General features: G+C 43.9%; 1 protein-coding gene across 5 annotated transcripts in view; it reads left to right on the top strand.

Annotated features, from left to right (window-relative positions):
* The window catches only part of ACVR1 (activin A receptor type 1), a 136,085-nt gene that overhangs the window by 80,686 nt on the left and 34,283 nt on the right, over positions 1-21,116 (top strand). For all 5 annotated transcript variants that reach the window (XM_073305527.2, XM_073305526.2, XM_073305528.2 and 2 more), the window contains 5 exons: positions 4,860-5,123; positions 5,635-5,852; positions 12,272-12,371; positions 15,347-15,493; positions 20,579-20,854. In XM_073305527.2, the coding sequence (XP_073161628.2) occupies positions 4,860-5,123; positions 5,635-5,852; positions 12,272-12,371; positions 15,347-15,493; positions 20,579-20,854 (1,005 nt within the window). The remainder of the gene's footprint in view (positions 1-4,859; positions 5,124-5,634; positions 5,853-12,271; positions 12,372-15,346; positions 15,494-20,578; positions 20,855-21,116) is intronic.

Here is a 21,116-nt window from a genome sequence, read left to right as displayed (position 1 = left end):
TGTGGGAATGGAGCCCAAACTGCTGAGGAGTATGCTGACTAGTCTCGCCAGCACATCACGTTTGACAGTTGAGTTACTCCTTATGATCCAAAGTGACGGTGAGGGCTCAGACGCATTGACTCAAGTAACGCATATGACATGAGTTTGCTTGTGGCATTCACGGACATGTTCACCACTGTGGAACGCCGCTTTTGGGCTCAGGAAACAAGCACTGAGTGGTGGGATCACATCATCATGCAAGTCCTGGGATGACGAGCAGTGGCTGGCTGCAGAATTTTCAGGTGAGAAAAGCCACTTTTATGGGACTGTGTGAGGAGCTCGCCCCCAGCCTGCGGAGCAAGGACACAAGATTGAGAGCTGCCCTGATGGTGGAGAAGCAAGTGGCTATTGCAGTCTGGAAGCTGGCAACTTCAGACAGCTACCGATCGGTCGCTAACCAGTTTGGAGTGGGAAAGTGGACCGCTGAAATCATTTTGATGCAAGTTTGCAGGGCCATTAATCGCATCCTGCTCAGAAGAACCGTGACTCCGACTCTTGTGGGTGGCTTTGGACAAATGGGTTTCCCTAACTGCGGAGGCGCGATAGATGATGCACATATTCCAATTCTGGCACCAGCCCACCGAGCCTCCAAGTATGTTAATCGGAAGGGGTGTTTCTCTCTGGTTCTCCAGGTGCTTGTGGATCACCATTGGTGTTTCATTGACATTAACGCAGGATGGCCCGGAAAGATGCATGACACACGCATCTTTCGGAACACTGGCCTGTTGAGGAAGCTACAAGCTGGGACTTTTTTCCCAAACCAGATCCCAAACCGTAGGGGAAGTTGAAACGTCCATCGTAATCCTTGGAGACCCCGCTTACCCTTTAATGCTGTGGTTCATGAAACCCTACACAGGGAACCTTGACAGCAGCAAGCAGAGGTTCAACAACAGGCTGAGCCAGTGCAGAATGACTGTGGAGTGTGCTTTTTGGCGGTTTAAAGGGCCACTGGCACTCTCTGTATGGGAAGCTGGACCTGGCCGAAGACCGCATCCTCACGGTTATATCCGCTTGCTGTAGCCTCCATAACATTTGTGAAAGGAAGGGTGAACGATTCATTCAGGCATGGAACTCGGAGGTTCAGCACCTGGAGGCTGAATTTGAGCAGCCAGAGAGCAGGGCTATTAGAGTATTAGGGATGCCTTGAGGGAGCAATTTGAGGCTGAAAGCCATGAGTAATGTCTGCTGCCCTGCACAGTGAAATGCGGTGGTTCCAGTGTTAGTAGGAATCTGTGTTTGCTACGCTGACTTGCAGTGCCTGTTTCTTTCCTGGGCTAAGGTATCTTTTAGTTTATGCAATAATAAAGAATGTTTTCAAAGCCAAAAAATCCATTTATTGAAAAGAAAATTCATTTATTGAAAAGAAACACAACTGCTTGGGAAACAGAAAGGGCAAGGGGGTGGGTGCGGAATGGTACAATCACAGATTTGTGTATGTCCTGTTATACTCAGCCTTCCTGTCTGGAGTGCTGTACTTCAGGATGGCTATACTGCGTGGTGATGGGGGTTGAGTACAGTGGGTAAGGGTCATAGTTTTCAGGGCTAGGTGGTGAAGTTACAGGTGTTGGGGGCAGCTGGTGGCGATAAGAACCCGGATGTTGGGGAAAGTGGGTTGGAGGTGACATGGGGGCACAAGGGAAAGAGTTTTGGGACAAGGGCTGCAGGGGTGGGGGCGGTAGTGCTCCGCCTGCATGGCTATGGATAGAATCCGCCTGGCGCTCCATTATGCTTATCAGCCGCTCCATGCTTTGCTGCCGGAGCACCGCCCTTTTGTGCCGGCACTCCTCATTCTGCTGGCGGATCCTCCTTTCACTGTCCTGCCACTCCCGCACTTTTCAATTTTTCATTACTTGAATGCTGCATTACTTCATGTAACATGTTTTTCTTGCATCTACGTGGCCTCTTTCTGATTTTTGAAGTCTTTCGGCCAGGGACGGCTGAGATCTCAAGGTTGCGTCTCTAAAGGCAAAATGCAACACTTAACAGAGGCAGCATTTTTCACTGCACAGGCAGAGCAATGATTCCCCCATACTTAAGGGCAAGAACAGTCTACACAATAGCATAATTTGCCCGTCCCAAAGCGAGCGTACACAACCAACGGGAGCCTCAAAATGGTGAGTAAGCACAGGGTCAAGCATGACTGATTGGTTTACGGCTGTACTGTTCTCTGGGTTTCTGTGCTTTGGGGAGAGCCAACAGCGGCAGGGGGCCCCTATACTGAACACTGTCCCCACATTTTCCACAGGAGTTCATTCTGGAAGATATCTTGTTGCTGAGGTTGACCTGGGAAGCAAGGGAGGATCTTCTGCTGCAATGTGGCTTCCGCCCTGGCCCATACGCAGCTTACCTGTGTGCAGCAATGGTCCCCCTGCCCCTCACGGCACAGCGGCGCGGACAAATTAACCTTACTGGGAAAAGTACCACAGTGGCTCTCCCGAGAAACCTGTGCAAGCGCATTGCCCAAGTTCTGGCTGAGACCTTTGACCTAGGGATGTCTTCCTCTGCCTCAGCACCCTCGCTCCCGCTTTGGTGCTCCTCCTCTTGCCTTGTTGAACTGGGCTCTGAAGTGTCCATGGTGGTACTCAAAGTGGAGGTAGGGTCGCCCCCAAGTATCACGTCCAGCTCTTTGTAGGCACGGCAGGTCGCAGGGGCAGCACCGGAGCGGCGGTTTGCCTGGCGCACTTTACGGTAGGTATTCTGCAGCTCCTTCACTGTAATCCTGCACTGCAGTGCGTCCCAGTCATGGCCCCTTTCCATCATGTCCCTTGATATCTGCCTGAATGTATCGTAATTCCTATGGTTGGCGCGCAGCTGGGACTGGACAGCTTCCTCCCCCCAAACACTGATGAGGTCCAGCATCTTGCCGTTGCTCCATACTGGCGATCGCCTGGCGCTGGAGATTCACTGAGAGCACTCCACTCCTGGCTGAGCAAACAGGAAGGGATTTTTAAAATTCCCAGAGAATTTAAAGGGCAGGTCTGACAGTCAGCTACCTGAGGGCAGCGCAGTTGAGTTCAAAGTGGTGCCCAGAGTGGCTAGAACAGGCATTGTGGGACACTTCCGGAGGCCGATCAGAGCACAGTAACAGACCAGGCTGTTCACACTGGTGCCACAGCGCTCCAGCAGGGGCGAACAAAACGTTATTCCACTCACCAAGGTGGAGTACCAGGAGCACTCTAGCCGCGGAGTCAGGGTGGACGGGTAGTGAGCTAGGGCTCCTTTAATGTGCTCTAACTCGCAAGTGTAGCCAAGCCCTAAGAAGACATGTGTGACATGTGAATGTTTGGTTCTGGCTGAGTAGAATCCTCACCAGACACTTGAACCCTTAACCTCATCCTTGGCTTTAAGTTTTACAGTTCTTACCAGATTTTATTCCATGTGATACTGACTCCAGAAATCTGCTAACATCTTCTCCTTTTAAGAAACAAAGTGCCACACACAATTAGCGTAATTTGTTTGATAGGGCAATGTTGTTCTTTAAAAAGGCATGCCTGTTTGTACATTCTTGAGGGCAGTGATTTGAAGACTCGAGATTTGGAGTAGCTATTGCTTTTCCATTTGTGATACAAAAATGAAAATCCTAATTTTGATTTTAGTGCCAAAAAACCCCAAACTGAGGGTTCCTTATTTTCAGTTGGCAGACGGTAGTGATAGGAACATGTCATATCGTCAGTAGATATTTTGGGAGCATCTACCATGCTTCTGCTTAGAAATTTCTCTGGTGTACATAGAAAAGTGGGAAAGAGAATGTAAATATGAGATGAATTAACACAAATGAATGTGAATGAGTATACGTAGATATGTACATAATGGTGGGCCATAGCATAAAAATTATACCCTCCTTCACCAACTCTCCAAAATTGTCTTTTCTTAGTTATTCCTGCCCACCATGATGTATGCTGTGTATTATGCCAAAACACCCCAATACTACCATCATGGCTTCATCACAAACAGGCTTGGTGCTGCTTTCACAAGGAGAATAAGTCAATAACTTATTTTTCTAAATGTAGTTAAAGTAACTCTGTCAGAGTCATTGGAAGAAATGTTCTTCAGCAGTTGCGTCTCTCCTTCCCAATGCTTTCTTGTGTCTTTTTTTTAAATAACTACCTAGACTTGAGTGTTGTCTTTCCTTGGATGGCCAATGTCTGGAGTGAACAGGAGCAGCATTCCAGCACTGCTGGATTTTAAAAGGCAATTCTGGAAAGTGACTCTGTAAGGATGAGATCATGGGCCTCCATGTTTACACAGTAACTCTTTTTTTTTTTTCTTCTTTTTTTTTAACAGTGAGACTCTTGAACATATAGGGATTTTTCTCTATCATTTTAAATAAGTGAGGGGGAAGTTTTATAAACAACGTAAGAAGGAAAGCAGAACGAGGAGGCATGGTTTGATCGGTTTCTAATGCTCCCATCTTCTTCACCACCTCCCTTGCTTTTTCTTTTTGTACACTGATGATTCAAGGTCCAAATCAAAAAGCTCCTGTCTAAGTTGTGGCTTTCAGCTATGTATGTACCCCCTGCAGGCTGTGAAAAATATATATTTGGACATTAAAAATGGGTATTTATTCAAATGGGGTGCTTTGAAGTGGAAATGCAGGTACAAACTAGTTGCTCATAAATGGACATCTTAATAAATTGGGTCTGTTGACATCTTTAGGTCCCACTTAGTGTGACTAGCACTAATTTCTATTCAGATGACTTCCTTCTTAAACAGAAAGTGAGTTAGCTGTTGTTTAATTCAGTAGACGCTATATCTTCTGCATGTAACTGAAATTAAATAAGAGCATATGCTGATGTCCCCTCAATTCTCCCCCTCTGCAGATGATGAGCCGAAGCTAAATATGGTCCACTATGAGTGTGTGTGTGAAGGCATGTCCTGTGGGAATGGAGATCGCTGCCAGGGCCAGCAGTGCTTTGCCTCCCTGAGCATAAATGATGGCACTAAAGTTTACCAGAAAGGCTGCTTCCAAGTCTATGAACAGGGGAAAATGACATGCAAAACACCCCCGTCTCCTGACCAAGTTGTCGAGTGCTGTCAGGGATATTTGTGCAACATGAATATCACAGCACAATTGCCTACTAAAGGTGAAAGGTTAATTTTAAAATAGCTATTTTATAATAAGTCTCGAGTTGGGCGTTTGCCTGTTAATGTTGTTTTCACCTAGTGCAAACTAAGGTTTGGGCATAAGTCTTTTGCCACTTGAACCAGAGGGGACTGAAAATGGGTGTGGTTGGGGTCTGCAAGCTGCATGATCAGGGTGTCACTGATTGCTGCTGAATATTGGGGACTGAGGTGAACAAAACAGTAAGTTTTGACTCTGGGTTACTGACTTTGAGAAAGCTCTCTGAAGCCAGCTGTGATTCTGAATTTCAAAAACTTGACTGGATTTTACCATGGATGGGATTGCCATAAAAGATTTGGTACTGGTGGCGGTGGGCTGTGAATGTAAACTTATATGAAGTAGCTTGGACTGTCCTGTGTCGGTATTTAGTTCAGTTGACTACAAATGAAAATGTAAGCATAATTTCTTTTGTCTTTAAACTACTATCTGTGGGAGTTCTTAACCTCCTTTCTCTTTCCTGTTTTCTTACCAAGGGCAAACCCTCCAGGGAGAAGCTGTGGGTTACAGCATGGAAATGCTAGTCATTGTTATACTGGCTCCGGTGATCATGCTGATAATATTTTCAACGCTAGCTGTGCTGATTATTCGAAAAATACAGCAAAACCACATGGAAAGGCTCAATGCTAGGGATGCAGAGTATGGCACAATTGAGGGACTCATTGCATCAAATGTTGGAGACAGTACGTTGGCAGTAAGTAATCTTTTGTATATGGTAGGAATTGCTTAACCTCTGTCTCAATTTCTTTCTCTGGTCAGGTCTACACTAGAAACTTGTGCTGGTATAGCAATGTTGGGGGGGGTATTTTTGGGGGGCTAGACGAGGAGCGACATTTCTATATCAGCAAAAGTCTGTGTGTGTATATATACAGATACACTGGGATAAAAGAGCTTTGACTGGAATAGAATATTTTGCTCAGCGAACTGGTATAAGCACTTTTTTGCTGGTATAATTTGCATCTACACCACGAGAGTTTGCTGGTGCAGCAATACCAACAAACCTTTCTAGATGTGGTGTGACAGGAGAGTAACTCAGGTTGCCTTACAAGGGTGTTGTACCTTTTAAGCTTCACATGAAAAGAGCAAATATGCATTTGTGTCCATGATGTATAACTGTCTTGAAAGGTAGTTGGGTGGGGATGTTTTTTTAATGGCTCCACAATCATATTTATTTAGGAATTTCACAGCTTGTCTCCCCTATGTTTGCTGAAGAATTTCTGGATAACTGGAGAATGAGTAAGATTTTTTTTTTTTTTTTTTGGACCGGAGAAGAGGCTGAAACCTTAGTAAATGAGAGGGAGGGGGGACTTTGTGGTAAGCAGGTTAATTGTAATCCTGCTTTATTTTTTGTATTAATTTTTGTCAACATTTACTCAGTCTCCTCTTAAACAAAAAACAAACACCCACCTCATTTGGAAAGTTCTTTCTGTTTAAATATTCAAACAACGCCAACAACTTGAAGCCTGAGAGAGTGATCGCAACTGGGAAGACAAGATTTGATATACCTGAAATTTCTAAAGATAAATACAAAGAAGATAAATTACTTTTTCTGATTTAAAAAAAAAATCTTAGGTTTTTTACATGTATTACAAGGTAACAAACAAACTAACTTTTCCTCGGTGTTGGCATTACAACCTGAATGTTAAAAGCTATGGAAAGGTTTAAAGAATGACTTGAGAGAGGAAACAGCTGAAGAACACCAGAATATTAAGATTAATATGTACTTCGACCTAGTATTTCCTTTCTGTATTTTGGGAGACCTACTCTGTTTGGCTTTTCTCCCCTGGACTGGCAGAAGATGGACACTTGGCTTTTGTAGGTGGAGAGAAATAAGTTGGTAGTTGTATGCTTTTTTTTTTTTTTTTTTTTTTAAGGTGCCCCATCTCCAACTAATGGAGCATTGCTGACTGCTTCAAGAATTTCTGCCCACTTCTCTTTGCCTGAAAGTTGGTGGATACCATGCAGGCCTAGTTGTTCGGTTTAGTAAAGCAAAGATGCTTGGGAACGGTCAAGTGTGGAAATCCCTACTCCGGGAGCTGTGAAATGATGCTTGCATTTAAACAAGTTGGAGATTATAAAGTGAGATGCTTCTAAAACCTGTTCTTGTGGATTGGTGCTGGGTTGATGGACTCAGAAACCTGACCTTCAGGAAAGTTGTTACTTGGCTAAACATTTTCCTAGGTTTGTGAGGTGACCACCAAATGGCACCATTGTCAGGCAGATTCCTTGATTGGGAGGAGGAGCAGGTTCGAACCCAAAGAGCCAATCCTGCCTCTTTTTACTGTCAGGCATCCCTACCTTGTGCCTACCCTGCAGCACAGAAACCAAGTTAGGAGTAGGTAGCAAAAATCTGGAGGGCATCCTAGTGCAGGAGAGAATCTAGTCTGTATCTCAGAATGACTCAATGTTGAGCTAGAGGCTGGTGGAAGAGGTGAGACTTCCAGCTAAGGGGGAGCAGCTCATCTAGAGCTTGTTGAGAGGAAGAGCTAAACTTGCCTCCTGTCCTGTAGCTTGAAATACTCAAGACAAACTTACTAAAGTTTTCCTGGCTGTAGAACAGGTGTGGCACAAGCTGTGGCATTTGAAGCTTCCCCATAATGCTCTGCTTCAGCTCTGCCCTGTAAAAACCACATCTATTGGCCATTCTTGGTACCTGTTCTGTCCTCTCCTCTCCCCTTCCCCCACCCACCCCCGAGTCAGGTGCTGGCATAGGAGACAGAGGGCATGGCTGCACTGGAAACTTCAAAGCGCTGTCGCAGGGGCCCTCTCGTGGCAGCGCTTTGCAGTGCGAGTGTGGTCGCGTGCGAGTGCCAGGAGAGAGCTCTCCCAGCGCTCCTGGTAATCCACCTCCATGAGGGAATTAGCTCTGAGCACAGGGAGCGCGGCTCGGAGCCTGTCTATACTAGTGCTTTAAAGCGCTCAGACTTGCTGCGCTCGGGGGTGATTTTTACACCCTGGAGCCACCAAATTAGAGCGCTATAAAATGTAAGTGTAGACAAGCCCAGAGATAGGAGCAAATGGGGGTAGAAGGCAGTGAGGTGGGAGATAAGAACTGGGGTGGGGAAGAGGATAGGATCTGTGGAGAAGAGGGAGGATAAGGGCCAGAAAGCTCTCCAAACTAGAGAACCCTCCCCAACAGAACCTGGAATAAAACCTGTTGTTCCTGAGTCTCCATATTTGTTTGTTGTCTCACAAATAGGTGTGAAATCCACTGGTAGAGTGTTTCCATCTCCCTCTAATGGCAGGTCCACATAGAAGCTAATAGTCTCCTACTGCTACCAGGTATCAGTTAGCTCAAGTGGTAGAACTGTGGATCAACTGAGCCCAACCTTGCACTTGACCCATATGGGGGTCAGTATGGCTCCACATGATCAAATTATTTTTTTTATATTTAGATTTTTTTATAAATATAATTTCCTACGTCAAAAGAATGTCAGCTTGAGAAGTCAAGCACTACAGAAGTTAGGAAATGCCAGAGTGAAGGTTGTCATGTGCAACTTTTATTCAGCCCCCTTGTGTGTATGTATTAGGTTTGGCAGAATTCAGTTTTTAATAATTTAAACTGACAATATTGGTTTTCATTTTAAAGCATTAAAATTGTCATCGTTATACGCAATTATTGGAAGGGAGGGTCAGACAATTATTTGACAGTAGGTGTTGAGATTCAAAAAGTTAAAGCTTTATAAAATGCTAAAACACAGATTGTCAATATCACATGTCAAAATATACAAAGTAAATAATCCTTAAATCAAGAAATCACACCTGTCTTTACCATTCACTCGCTAGTCCCATTTACAGAGCCTCATGCAAAAGTCTAAATTTCTGAATTTTGACTCCAATGCTCAAGCAGCTTTTTTCTTTCTTTGCCTATTTGTAAATTTCTACTATTATTGATTGATTTTTTTGGGGTGTGTGTGTGTTAGTCAATGTTTGCTGATACCAGTTAATCTAATCCAGGGGTTCTCAAACTTCATTGCACCATGACCCCCTTCTGACAGAAAATTACTACACAACCCCAGGAGGGGGGACTGAAGATTGAGCCCACCCGAGTCCCACTGCCCCAGGCGAAGGGAGTGGGGGGGGGGGCAAAGCAAATGCCCAAGGGTCCCAGGGCCCCAGCAAGTCTAATGTCAGCCCTGGCCACCCCATTAAAATGGGTTTGTGACCCAGTTTGAGAACCGCTCATCTAATCCTTCCAACCCTAATTATTATTGTCTTTTAATAACCTGATCACACCTTAGGCACAGACTCCATGGGTGCTCCGGGGCTGGAGCATCAACGTGGAGGTAAGAAAATGGTGGGTGCTGAGCAGTGTTCCCTCTACATTTTTACATCCACGTGTGGAATGAATTTTGTTGTGCCACATATCCCCTTTGTATTGGTGCACATAACAAAATGCATGTAGTGGGGGTGGGGCCAAGGGGTTTGGACTGTGGGAGGGGGCTCTGGGCTGGGGTAGTGGTGGTGAGGGCTCTGGCTGGGGGTGCAGGCTTTGGGGTGGGGCTGGGGATGACAGGTTCAGGGTGTGGGAGGTGGCTCAGGGCTGGGGCAGAGGGTTGGGGTGTGGGCTCTGGGATGGGGCTGGGGATTAGGGGTTTGGGGGTACAGGCTGCCCCCAGCTGCAGTGGGGAGAGGACTCCCTCTAGCCCTCTCTCTCTCTCTCACCACAGCAGCTCGGGGCCGTGGGAGAGGCACCTCTCCCTGACTGCAGCAGTTCCAATGCGGCTGGGCTGAGGGAGGGGCTTTCCTCCCCTGCAGCTCTGGCAGGCCTGGGCCAGGCCGCGGCAGGTCCAGGGTAGGTCCGTGCTGGGGACAGTGGGGAGAGAAGGGGCTCTCCCCCGGCCGGGGCAGGTCCATGCAGGGGGAAAGGCATTTCTCCTCACCGCAGCTCTGAGCCCCTGCGCAGGGATTAATAGGCAGCCGCGCAGCTTAGAGGGAACTTAGGTGCTGAGCATTCACTGACAGCCCCCCATCAGCTCCCTCCGGGGGCCCCGCAGATCAGAACCTCCCCCTTCCTCCCCATGGCTCCCGCTGGCCATGATCAGCTGTTTCGTGGCACACAAGAGGCTCTGGGGGAAAGCGGGGAGGAGCGATGATGCGGCATGCTCGGGGGAGGGGCCAGAATTGGGTGGGAAGAGGTGGGGTGAGGCCTTTGGGGAGGGGGTGGAGTGGGGGCGGAGCCTGGAGCAGAGCTGGGGGTCGAGCACCCCCGGCACTTTGGAAAGTCAGCGCTTGTGGATCACATGCTGTTTTCTAGAAGACTAATTCTGTCCCTCATGTGTGTGTTAAATAAATAAGTAGCGGTGTGACAGATGGGCGAGTAATAGGTTTTGAGCATGTGAGCTTTTGTTGATGACAAAAAATGCAGCCACTCCCCTGCATCCCATCCCTATTTTTTTTTTTTTAAAGTGTAGTTTACTTAGAAAACTGACATTCAAAAAGTCTCATTTTGGAATGTTCACGTGCTGCCACCCTGTGGAATACTCACAGGTTTTTAATAACAAACAGATCTTGGGTTTTAATGTGCAAGAACAACTGTGATGCTTGCTTTGGTCCCTGTGGCTTAAATTCCATTTAAAATTAGTAGGCCTTCAACGTGTTTTTAAGTGCTTTGTTGAATAGGAACGGTTCTGTTGAACTGGCGCCTTTGTGCTAGAGCTTGACTTATCTACTCTCACAAGTTGTACAGCTCTAACGATACCTCATAGTTAAAGTGGTGCAACCCCCTAGCGTGGACTCAGTTTTTCTAGAAGAAAGGATAACTTATTCCTATATGGGAAGGATTGCACTGGTATAACTGCATCTACTCTAAGAGGGGTCGTACTGCTGTGTAACTATTTCAACAAAAAATCAACTCCTGAACTGGAAAGTTAAACCAGTACAAAATCTGAATGTGGACCAGGTCTTGGAAGAATGGAAGAAAACAAACTTCTACAGCAGGTGTATATTTTCCTCTTTCAGGTTTTTCATTTCTATTGAAATTTAATCTTTCTTTAGTTTTGACTGGTAAATGAAAAGTTTTAAGTTCTAAAGATCTCTTTAAAAATGTAAGATTCCCTTTAGGGATTCTTAAAGCAAATTTTTATTTTTAGTGTTTTTTTTAAATGGTGATGTATCAACTATTAGGGGTAAACTCCTGTCTCTGTGATTAGCAAGGCCACATTTACAGCAGTGTGCAATTCTGGTAACCTTTTATGAAAAGAATATGCTAATACTGCAATTTGAAAAGGTAAAGCAAAAGCTTATGTAGATTTTTAAAACACTGCATTTTTAGCAAAAAGAATGAGGAGTACTTGTGACACCTTAGAGACTAACAAATTTATTAGTCTCTAAGGAGCCACAAGTACTCCTCATTCTTTTTGCTGATTCAGAGTGGTAGCCGTGTTAGTCTGTAGCTGTATTTTTACTTTCCCATAATCATATAGGGAGTTGAAGGGTCTTAAATTTGGAAAGGTCAAAGAAATGAAACCTCTATCATTTGGAAGGAAATCCTCCTGTGAGGCACAGAAAGTTCTAACACAAAGAATAAAGCGGATATAAGGTCATTTGAGATCGACAAATATAGGATTGAGGGGGCACAAGCTAAGCAAAGGCAGCGCAGAATGTTAAAATAATTTAGGTAGAATTTCATTACAGAGTAGCCACCATTCAGCAAACAAACTCCCAAGGGCAGTTGTAGGAGCAGTAAATGTCAATCACTTTTTCATTACAAAAAAAAATATTTGGAGGAAAATGGTGTTGTGGCAGGTACAATTGCTAACTAAAAAGTAGGAACAGACTTGAGAGGCCTCTTTTCTCTTGCGTTGTGTGAAGAAAACTTCTGACAGTGGGTTGCAATAGAAAATGACTGTATATGTAAAATTTGTATCTTTTTTCCCCAGCCTCTATTTATAGCTTCTGGTCTAAGACTGTAAACTCCTCAGGGCAGGGTGTTTGCCTATCTGCACCATGTCTAGCACAATGTGGTCCTGATGCTAATCAGGTTTCAGGGTGCTACCCTAATAATCCTTAAGATCAATATTGTGTGAACAAGTGGGAACATGTACATTGTATTTGGATAAAAAATCTACGTACTCTACGTTTCTCAAATGTTTCCTCTCCCCTTTTAAATAGGACTTATTGGACCATTCCTGTACATCTGGAAGTGGTTCTGGTCTTCCTTTCCTGGTACAAAGAACAGTGGCTCGTCAGATTACGCTCTTAGAGTGTGTAGGTTAGTAAAACTCTCTTGTTTGTATATCTAATATCAAGTCCTGGTACCACTTGAGGTTGAGCTCTAACCTCCATTCAAACAGCCTCTTTCTCTTCTCAGTACTCAAAATGTTTTCAAATAACTTCTATTAAGTGGAGTTCTCCATGCTTCTGCCAGTGGATGAAATTTTTTGGGGAAAGTTTGATGAAAAATACTTTCACCTTTTGCATAGTGTGTGCTCTGTGGTCCAATATCTGCATAGCTCTATCAGCTAAAGCTAGAAAGGAGAGAGGTCAAATATAGCTTTCAAAGTGATCAGCAAAACAAGCCAAATAAGCTAAATTTGAAGGGGACATTTAAATCCTTTTTTAAAATATGAATATATGGTGTTTGAAAGCATCTAGATATGAAGAATACAGCTTACTCGGTGGGTGTTCAGATAACTAAAAGTTTAAAATTGAATTATAGTTAAGGGGTAAAAACAAATTGCATGAGAATGTAGCTAATTATAGTGTACCCAGGTGCATTATTACAAGTATTGTGAAGATTTTCTTTAGACTCCTAGACTGTATGGTGAGAAGGGATCATCTAGTCTTACCTACTGCATATTGAAGGCCACAGAACCTCACCCATCCACTCCTGTAACAGACCCCTAACCTCTGACTAAGTTTCTGAAGTCCTCAAATCATAATTTAAAGACTTCAAGTTACAGAGAGTCCACCATTTACACTAGCTTAAACCTGCAAATGACCCATGCTACACAGGAAGATGAAAACCCCCAGGGCCTCTGCCAGTCTGACTTTGTGCAAAATTCCTTCCCAACCCCAAATATGGCAGTCACTTGGACCTGGAGCGTGTTGGCAACAGCCAGACACCTGGGAAGGAATTCTCTGTAGAAACTCAGAGCCCTCCCTTCTTGCCACCCAGCACTCTTCTTTTTGAAGGAAGGTAACAAGATGATCTTTTTTTTCATTGTTGAAAAACATTTACCTCTACAATGTGTTTGCATTTTAACTCAAGACATAAGCAATTATATCCTTTTAAAATAACAAGTTGGAGAAGGAAAAAATTCTCTTTCCATAAAGTGACTTAATGTTTTTATTTTTAAACACTAGGAAAAGGAAATAAATCCATGTGCCTCTTTTTTTTCTCTCTTGCAAAGAAAGAAACCAGGAAATTGGGTGGCCTGCCTATGCAGTAGGTCAGATGAGATGTTCATGATGTCCCCTTTTGGCCTTAAATTCTATGAATCTCTGAATGAATCTGTTTCCTCCACCTTTTTGTTTAGATTTTACTTTATTGGAGCAAGAATATAAGGTCATTTTCCTATGCTGGTAATAGTTGCTGGGTCCTTTCTTCTATTTCTGTGCTCATTGGCTCAGGCTGGGAAGAGTAAGTTCAGTTATCTACAGCCACATTAGGCTTTCGTGTTCTATAACTGCCCAGTGGAGATCCATTGATGATAACCTAGGTGTGTTCCTCATGGAACTCAAGATAGGCTAGCTACAGGCCTCCAGCATCAGTCAGTTATCTCGTCTGCTACCATAGGTCTGCTGGTCTAAACACAGGATTTTGTACAGCTCTTTATCTGTTTGCTTGAAACCAGTTACAAACTCCCTAGTGTGGATGTAGTTGCACCAGTATAAAATGTGCTTTTGTCAGTATAGCTTATTCCTCTGGATCACAATCTACACTGATAGTTGTACTAATTTTGTTTTTTCTTTCAAGAAAAATAAAGGAAAAATCATACCCCAGCCAAAACACTTAAATCAGTATGAGTGTGTTGACTAGCCTTAATGATATTAGTGCTGCTGTCTGTCTGTCCTTGGTATGGAATGTATTAAGTAGTGACAAACATTCATACTTGTGTCAAAAGCACATGTGAGGTTTTTTTCTTCAGTTTGTATTAACCAGGAGTGTTAGGATACACATGATGATCTTACATGGTCTCTGGTCTGCAGATAGTAACGTCCCATGTGTGTTTGGAACTGAGCCTGCTCTTAAGTTAGCTCAAGTTGGCAGTGTTTAGATAGGAAGGCTAAATAGCACTGCCAGTGAAAGCCCGTGGGCAGGAAATCCCTTCTGTGTGACAGCACTGCAACATCAGGGTCTGATATCTCTTTACACTTGATTACACCTGTTGTTGAATCGATGTGCCAACCCCCCACCCCTCCCCCCAACCCTTGAACGTTGGGGCAGCAATACATTGCACTGAAATTGAGGCTGACTTGTTTAGATCATGTAAATCACTATACAATAGTGAAAACTAGAACTATCAGAACATTTTACCACTTGGGCTCTGCTGTGTGGCACTCTACTGCTAATGCATTGTCATGAGCAGACAATGTGAGCAAATCTCTACACTCAGTACTAGAGACTGGTGGTGACTGGGGAAGCAGGGACCCAGTGGGGTGAGGAGCTGAGTGCGTGGACATGGAAACAGGGACCTAGAGTTGGGGGAATGGAGATTTGGTGGGGGCTGGGACACAGAGGTGTAGAAATGATTGAGATGGGAAGGCAAAGTGGGGACCCAGAGGAGGGATTGGGAGAGGAATATGGGGACCCACATACCCTGTCACGTTGGAGGGTGGAGAATGGGAACAATGGGATGGAAGACACAGAGACCAAGGCATGAGCAAATGGGTGGGTGGAGTTCCTGGGAGTCCCTGAAATAGAGGGGATGGGAGGGTGGGCCTGGCGCTCAGCAGGGATTTATTTATTTATTTATATCGCTGGAGTGCATAGGCATCCTAGTTATGGATTGGGGTGCATGTGTTTACCTTTGCAGTCTTTATGTTGTGTTTAATGTAGGCTTGTGCATTTAATTTGTTAAAGTAGCATTTCAGAGAGAGCAAGGAGCTGCAGGCAGTGCAGCTTGTTATCTTTCTATATTGTTTTATTTAGACTGGATTGACTTGAGATCTATTTATGCTAACTTCTAATTCACTGACACTAATGAACAATGTTGGTCAAAATACCGTTTTGCTTTTTGTCAGGAAAAGGCCGATATGGAGAGGTCTGGAGGGGTCAGTGGCAAGGAGAAAATGTTGCAGTGAAGATCTTTTCTTCACGAGATGAAAAATCCTGGTTCAGGGAAACTGAATTGTACAACACTGTGTTACTGCGGCATGAAAATATTTTAGGTAAGTAGAACAATCACAACCATTATACTAAAGCAGGGATACTAGGAAACTGCGTTAACTGTGAACAGTAATGTTGCGTGCGCCTCAATTTTCTAAGTGCCCCTCAAAATCCAGGGTTTGGTACATGCTTTTAGGAAAATGGAGGGGAGACACCCTTATGGGAATAAGGGAGGGATTTATAGGCTGATCCTTGAAATCAAAGGCCCATGATCAGAGTGTCATTGCCTTAATGCAAAAACAAGCTAGTGAGAAGCAGGCAGTGTGGCTGTCAGCTGATTGCTGTCAGGAAAAAGAAAGGTGGTGTGCAGCCTGGGTCTGTAGTACTCCCTCAGCCTGTGGGAGGGTGTGTGTGTCGCTATTCCCCATGGGGGGGGGGGGGTAGTTTTACACACACACGCACACACACACGTTGCAGTGTGACCAAAGGCGAGAACCAGACAATTTTGAGAGTTGTGAGACAGCTGCCCAATGTCGTTGTATTGGATCCAGGCCCAATGTTGTTTTAATCTATGTAGGCGTAATGGGGTAGGAAGAAAGAGGGGAAAAACTCTGTTTTTACTGTTGCATACTTAATGTGCTTTTTAGATTTGAGTATAAGGATTCCTTTAGACTTTATGGAGTTCACAGAAATGAGTTGCCTATGTAAGGAAAAAGACGTTACTACGAAGATGTAGTACCAAACTTTAGGAAATATTTTCGTGGTGTCTGGGTAAAGTATGTCAGGGGTGAGGTAATTGGGATTTACCAGTTCTTAAAAATACCTTTATATTCTTGGTGTAAATGGCATTTGAAATTAACGTTTACTAAGCCTACAAACTCTATCAGCAACACAAGAGCTTGCACTAATGCAGGGAGGAGATCATGAGCTGGTCTGGTTATATCATGGTACTGAGAGATTAATGAAGATGATTGTGAACAGAACAGGTTGGTTCTGCCTCTCCTTGCTCACTTAAATAAAATGTTTCTACCTTTGCACCTTAAAACATGCTAAAACTTCACTGGTTTTAGGATTACAGTTGCAAACAGGCTACTTGCCATGGCCTGACAATCAGCTGCGCTTCTGTTTCCTTGCTGATTTTCCTGCTATTGCTACTATCTTCCCTCCTCATGTGTATTTGAGAAACGCCTGTCTTTTTGGTTCAAGCTCTGGCACACGATCAGATGTTTCATATCCTTATGACCATTGCTATGAAACAGCTTCTGACCTCTGAGTTGTTAGTTTTCCTTTCATGCTCTTAACTTTTTTTGTAGGGATCTTGTGTTGTATGAACTTAATAAATCTGCTTTAAAGTCAGACTTTAATTAGAGTTGTCCTTTATGAAGTAGCCCATTTTTCCTGTATATAAATATGTACCCATTCTTTCCTAACGATATTGAATACTGAGACCCTGTATCACTTTCTCTCTCTCTCAACTGTACCTGTTGCAACACACTCTCTGTTTGGAGCTAGAAGCCTAAGAAAATGCTTTTTCTTCTCTAATTTTGTTACACTTGAATGTATTGAACCACAGTTGCATTTTTTTAATTTAGGTAGTACTTTTTCTTTCCTAGTCTCTGCCTTTTCACTGGTGCATCATTCTGAAAAATGAAAAGCAGTAGTCTGTTTACTACTCGGTGACTTTTCCCTTACCCATAACCTGTCTCACTTTAAGTTATTTTATGAAGGCTCTTTCTTGTTCCTTTCCTGTTAGAGAATGCCCTTCTGGCTCCATGGATCAGCCTCCAAGATGTTTGTCAAATGTTTCCTGAAACAGTTTCCTCTGCTTTTACAAAAATAATATTGTGGCCTCCAGAAATGTGAAATCTTGAGCTTCTCTTCCTGAGAGTGTACTGAGTTGGCTGAAATATTACCCTTTCCCAATGTTCTGCTGTTTGACTGAGTAAAATCATGTCAGTCTTACCAGATTACTGTGAAATTTGCTGGTTATTCCTTGGATTTTTTTTTTTTTAAGGCACAATGTCAAATGTCATCATATTGACAAGAAATTAGAATTTTAAAGGGAAAAGTGTGTGTGTGGGGGGAAGGGTGGGAAGTGCATTTGTTTTGTTTGGGTGTGCCCTGTGCTTTATCCCGGTGGGCTTTTATTTAAAAGAAACAACTTTATTCCCAAGTGAATAGAAACAAACTTCTATTGCTTTGACCAAAACTATTCAGGTCACTAATTTGTAGACTGTACAGTAAATACAAGAGCAGCTCCCTCTCTTTCACCTCTGGATCTTGGGTTTGATTTTGATCTAGGACACCTCTGGGGGTCTTGGTTCTCTGTTTACAAAATAAATTGTTCTCAATTTACTTTCTAGAAAGGATCAAGAAATCCAGCCATAGTTAGTTGTTGTCTTTCCACCTCGCTCTACCTCTGAGGTACCTTGCATAATAGCTGTTGTCATCCAGTGTTTGGTAGGGGGAAAAGTGATCTGACTAAAGATGCTTGACTAGGTCTTGCTAAATTTCACTTGGCAATCGGCCACCTTCTTTTGTCCACCAATCCTGTGGATGCAATTTAGAGCATCTTGGGTTTGGTGCCTAGAGCAGCTTGATGCAGCCTCAGGGAGGATCTTCTAATTTGTTTTGCTTCAGCAATTCCCAAGTGGCATTTCCAGCTACTGGAGAGCAAGCTGTTTGTTGCTTAGCCCAGAGGAGACCAAAGCCAAGGTGGTGATGGTAGCTTTAAGGAAATATCTTGATTTGAGGGTGTACTCCCTGGCTACTATGTGCTCATGATATGATTAGACCAAGAGTTGCTCACAGAGTATAAAGTAGTTATTGTTACTCTCTGCTTGCCTTCCCCAACCCCCCATATATATACTTGGCCAGGAAGGTGTGTTTTTTTCTTTTCGGAGGGACTTCACTCATGTTAATGCCTTTGTCATTCAAAGTAGGATATTATAGCACTCTACATGGGGATACATCTTAAATCTGATCATTAAACTGGTGCAAAATATGGCTGCTTGCTGTGACAGGGTCATGCCAGAAGGCTACAGGAGAGTGATTTTTTTGTTTGTTTTTGTTTTTGTTTCCCACATTTATTGGAAAAGTGACAGCACAGCAACGGATTCAGATAGCTCCTCTTGGTGTTTTTGAAGTTCATTCCCACAGTGGGCTGCGTGACCAGCAGGTTGGACAGACTGCCAAAGTCCAGCAGCTTCAGCATTTCCTTAGTATCTGGGTCAGCTTCAGTGATCTCCTGGTCAAGGGCAGAGAGCTCAGAGACATAGTTATCCCTCCTCTCTCTCCTCTTCCTGCAGTTTGATGGAGATACCTCTGACAGTCCCCCTCTGAATACGCTTCATCAGATGGGTGACATACCCAGCTATCTTGTTGTGCAGTTTCTTGCTAGGGATGATAGAAGGCAGATATATTAGGCCCAGGTTAAGTAGGTCCCTTTTCCCTAGGTAAGGTAACAGGGAAGGTTCCAGAACAATCAGGAGCCTTCTGGAGACAATTAAGACAGGCTGATTGGAACACCTGCAGCCAATCAAGAAGCTGCTAGAATCATTTAAGGCAGGCTAATCAGGGCACCTGGGTTTAAAAAGGAGCTCACTTCAGTTTGTGGTGTGCGTGCGAGGAGCTGGGAGCAAGAGGCGCAAGAAGTTGAGAGTGAGAAGGCATACGATTGGAAAACTGAGAAGTACAAGCATTACCAGGCATCAGGAGGAAGGTCTTGTGGTGAGAATAAAGAAGGTGTTGGGAGGAGGCCATGGGGAAGTAGCCCAGGGAGTTGTAGCTGTCATCCAGCTGTTACAGGAGCCACTGTAGACAGCTGCAATCCACAGGGCCCTGGGCTGGAACCCGGAGTAGAGGGTGGGCCCGGTTTCCCCCCATCTCTCTATCCCCCCCAACTCCCTACTTGATACCAGAGGAGTTGGCTTGGACTGTGGGTTCCACCAGAGGGGAAGGTCTCTGGCCTGTTCCCCGATCCACTAGGTGGATCAGCAGAGACTGCAGGGATTGTTCTTCTTTTCCCCATGCTGGCCAGTGATGAGGCTAACTGAGTGAGTGGCAGATTTGAGCCACAAAAGTGGCCAAACTGTGGGCTGCCGTGAACCTCTGAGGCAAGAAAGTCCGCCAATAAGAGCAGGACCCACCAAGGCAGAGGAGGAACTTTGTTACATTGCTTCGTGAGCACAATAGCTCACCTGGAACACCCATTTTCTGTGATCTGCTCTGGCTGCTTGTTGGCCTCAAGTAGAGTGTGTTGTTTTTGACCAATAAAGATTTAGATGGCCTGTGACCTGCCTATTTGAGGGACTGCTTCTCTCCCAATGCCACGGTGTTGGAGTTGCAGTGATGCTCAAACTGGAGCTCCCTTCCTTAAGGTGAAGAAAGTTGCTGGCAGGCCACTCAATTCTGATTTCATTCCTCACTGTGACCCAAAATAGCTCAAATCATTGGACCTCAAATGCATTTTGCAGGGCTTGCCTGTTCTCGCAGGCATTTGGGGAAGGTTTAAGATACAGAGTGAATGATGGGGCTTTGAAGTGGAATGTGGTATCAGTTGGTTCGTTCGATTATGGCTGCATTTCGGGTCAGGCTGATTGGTGGGGGTGAGCATGTATTGTATGTTATATTTTTTAATTGAGTTCAAGGTGGCTAGAGCTAGGAGTATTCACTTTATTTAGATTGCCAAAACTAATTCTGTATAGTGACTTGGTTTTCATTACAGTAGAAGGCAAATACTGAGTTATTTTAATTATTGGGAAACAGTTTAATAATTCGTATTTAAAACTGATTTGCTTAATTAACCAACATCCAAATAAAGGACATTGTTTAACATGAAATTTTAAACTGTGGATTTTAGTTGTTAAGAAGCTTGTTTGGTTTTGACCCGTAACTTGCAATTTTATCTTGTTGTAGTCATTCAAATGAAGGTATGATGCATTTTTGTGAATATATTTTAGTTGCATTTTATGCAATTTAAGACTGCTCCCTAATCTTAGTATTTATCATCTACACAGTGGCCTTTCACAAGTATGATTATATTTCGGTTCAGTTTTAAATTATAAGTTGATGATATTTTACCTCTTGATGTAGACTTGACATTTGTGTATGCTAATTTTGTTGTCTCTTTGCTTTTCTCCTCTCAGGTTTTATTGCGTCAGATATGACTTCTAGAAACTCTAGCACCCAGTTGTGGTTAATTACACACTATCATGAAATGGGATCTCTGTACGACTATCTACAGCTCACTACGTTAGACACTGTCAGCTGCCTACGAATAGTCCTGTCCATAGCCAGTGGCCTTGCACACTTGCACATAGAGATATTTGGGACCCAGGGGAAGCCTGCCATTTCCCATCGGGACTTGAAGAGCAAAAATATCCTTGTTAAAAAAAATGGGCAGTGCTGCATAGCAGATTTAGGTGAGTTTCAGTTTCCAAACAACACAAACTGTATGTTCCATAACTAACCAAATATAGTAGATAAATTTTAAGGTACTTTGAGCAATTTGTAACTTTCTTGGAAGTTAAGGCAGCCACTAGGGGGCACTTACAAGGTACTTATCCAGCTGAATAAACTTAGTACCACTTCTGATTTCAGAAACAGATGTTACATTTTGGATCATTCTCAGAGCAGGCTTCATCAATAAATAACACTTCACAGTTTCATTAATAATGTCTAGTC

The sequence above is a fragment of the Lepidochelys kempii genome, chromosome 11 (assembly GCF_965140285.1).
Source record: "Lepidochelys kempii isolate rLepKem1 chromosome 11, rLepKem1.hap1, whole genome shotgun sequence".
Lineage (NCBI taxonomy): Eukaryota > Metazoa > Chordata > Testudines > Cheloniidae > Lepidochelys > Lepidochelys kempii.
Note: the sequence above shows the minus strand (reverse complement) of the source record. Positions and strands in the feature narration are given on the sequence as shown.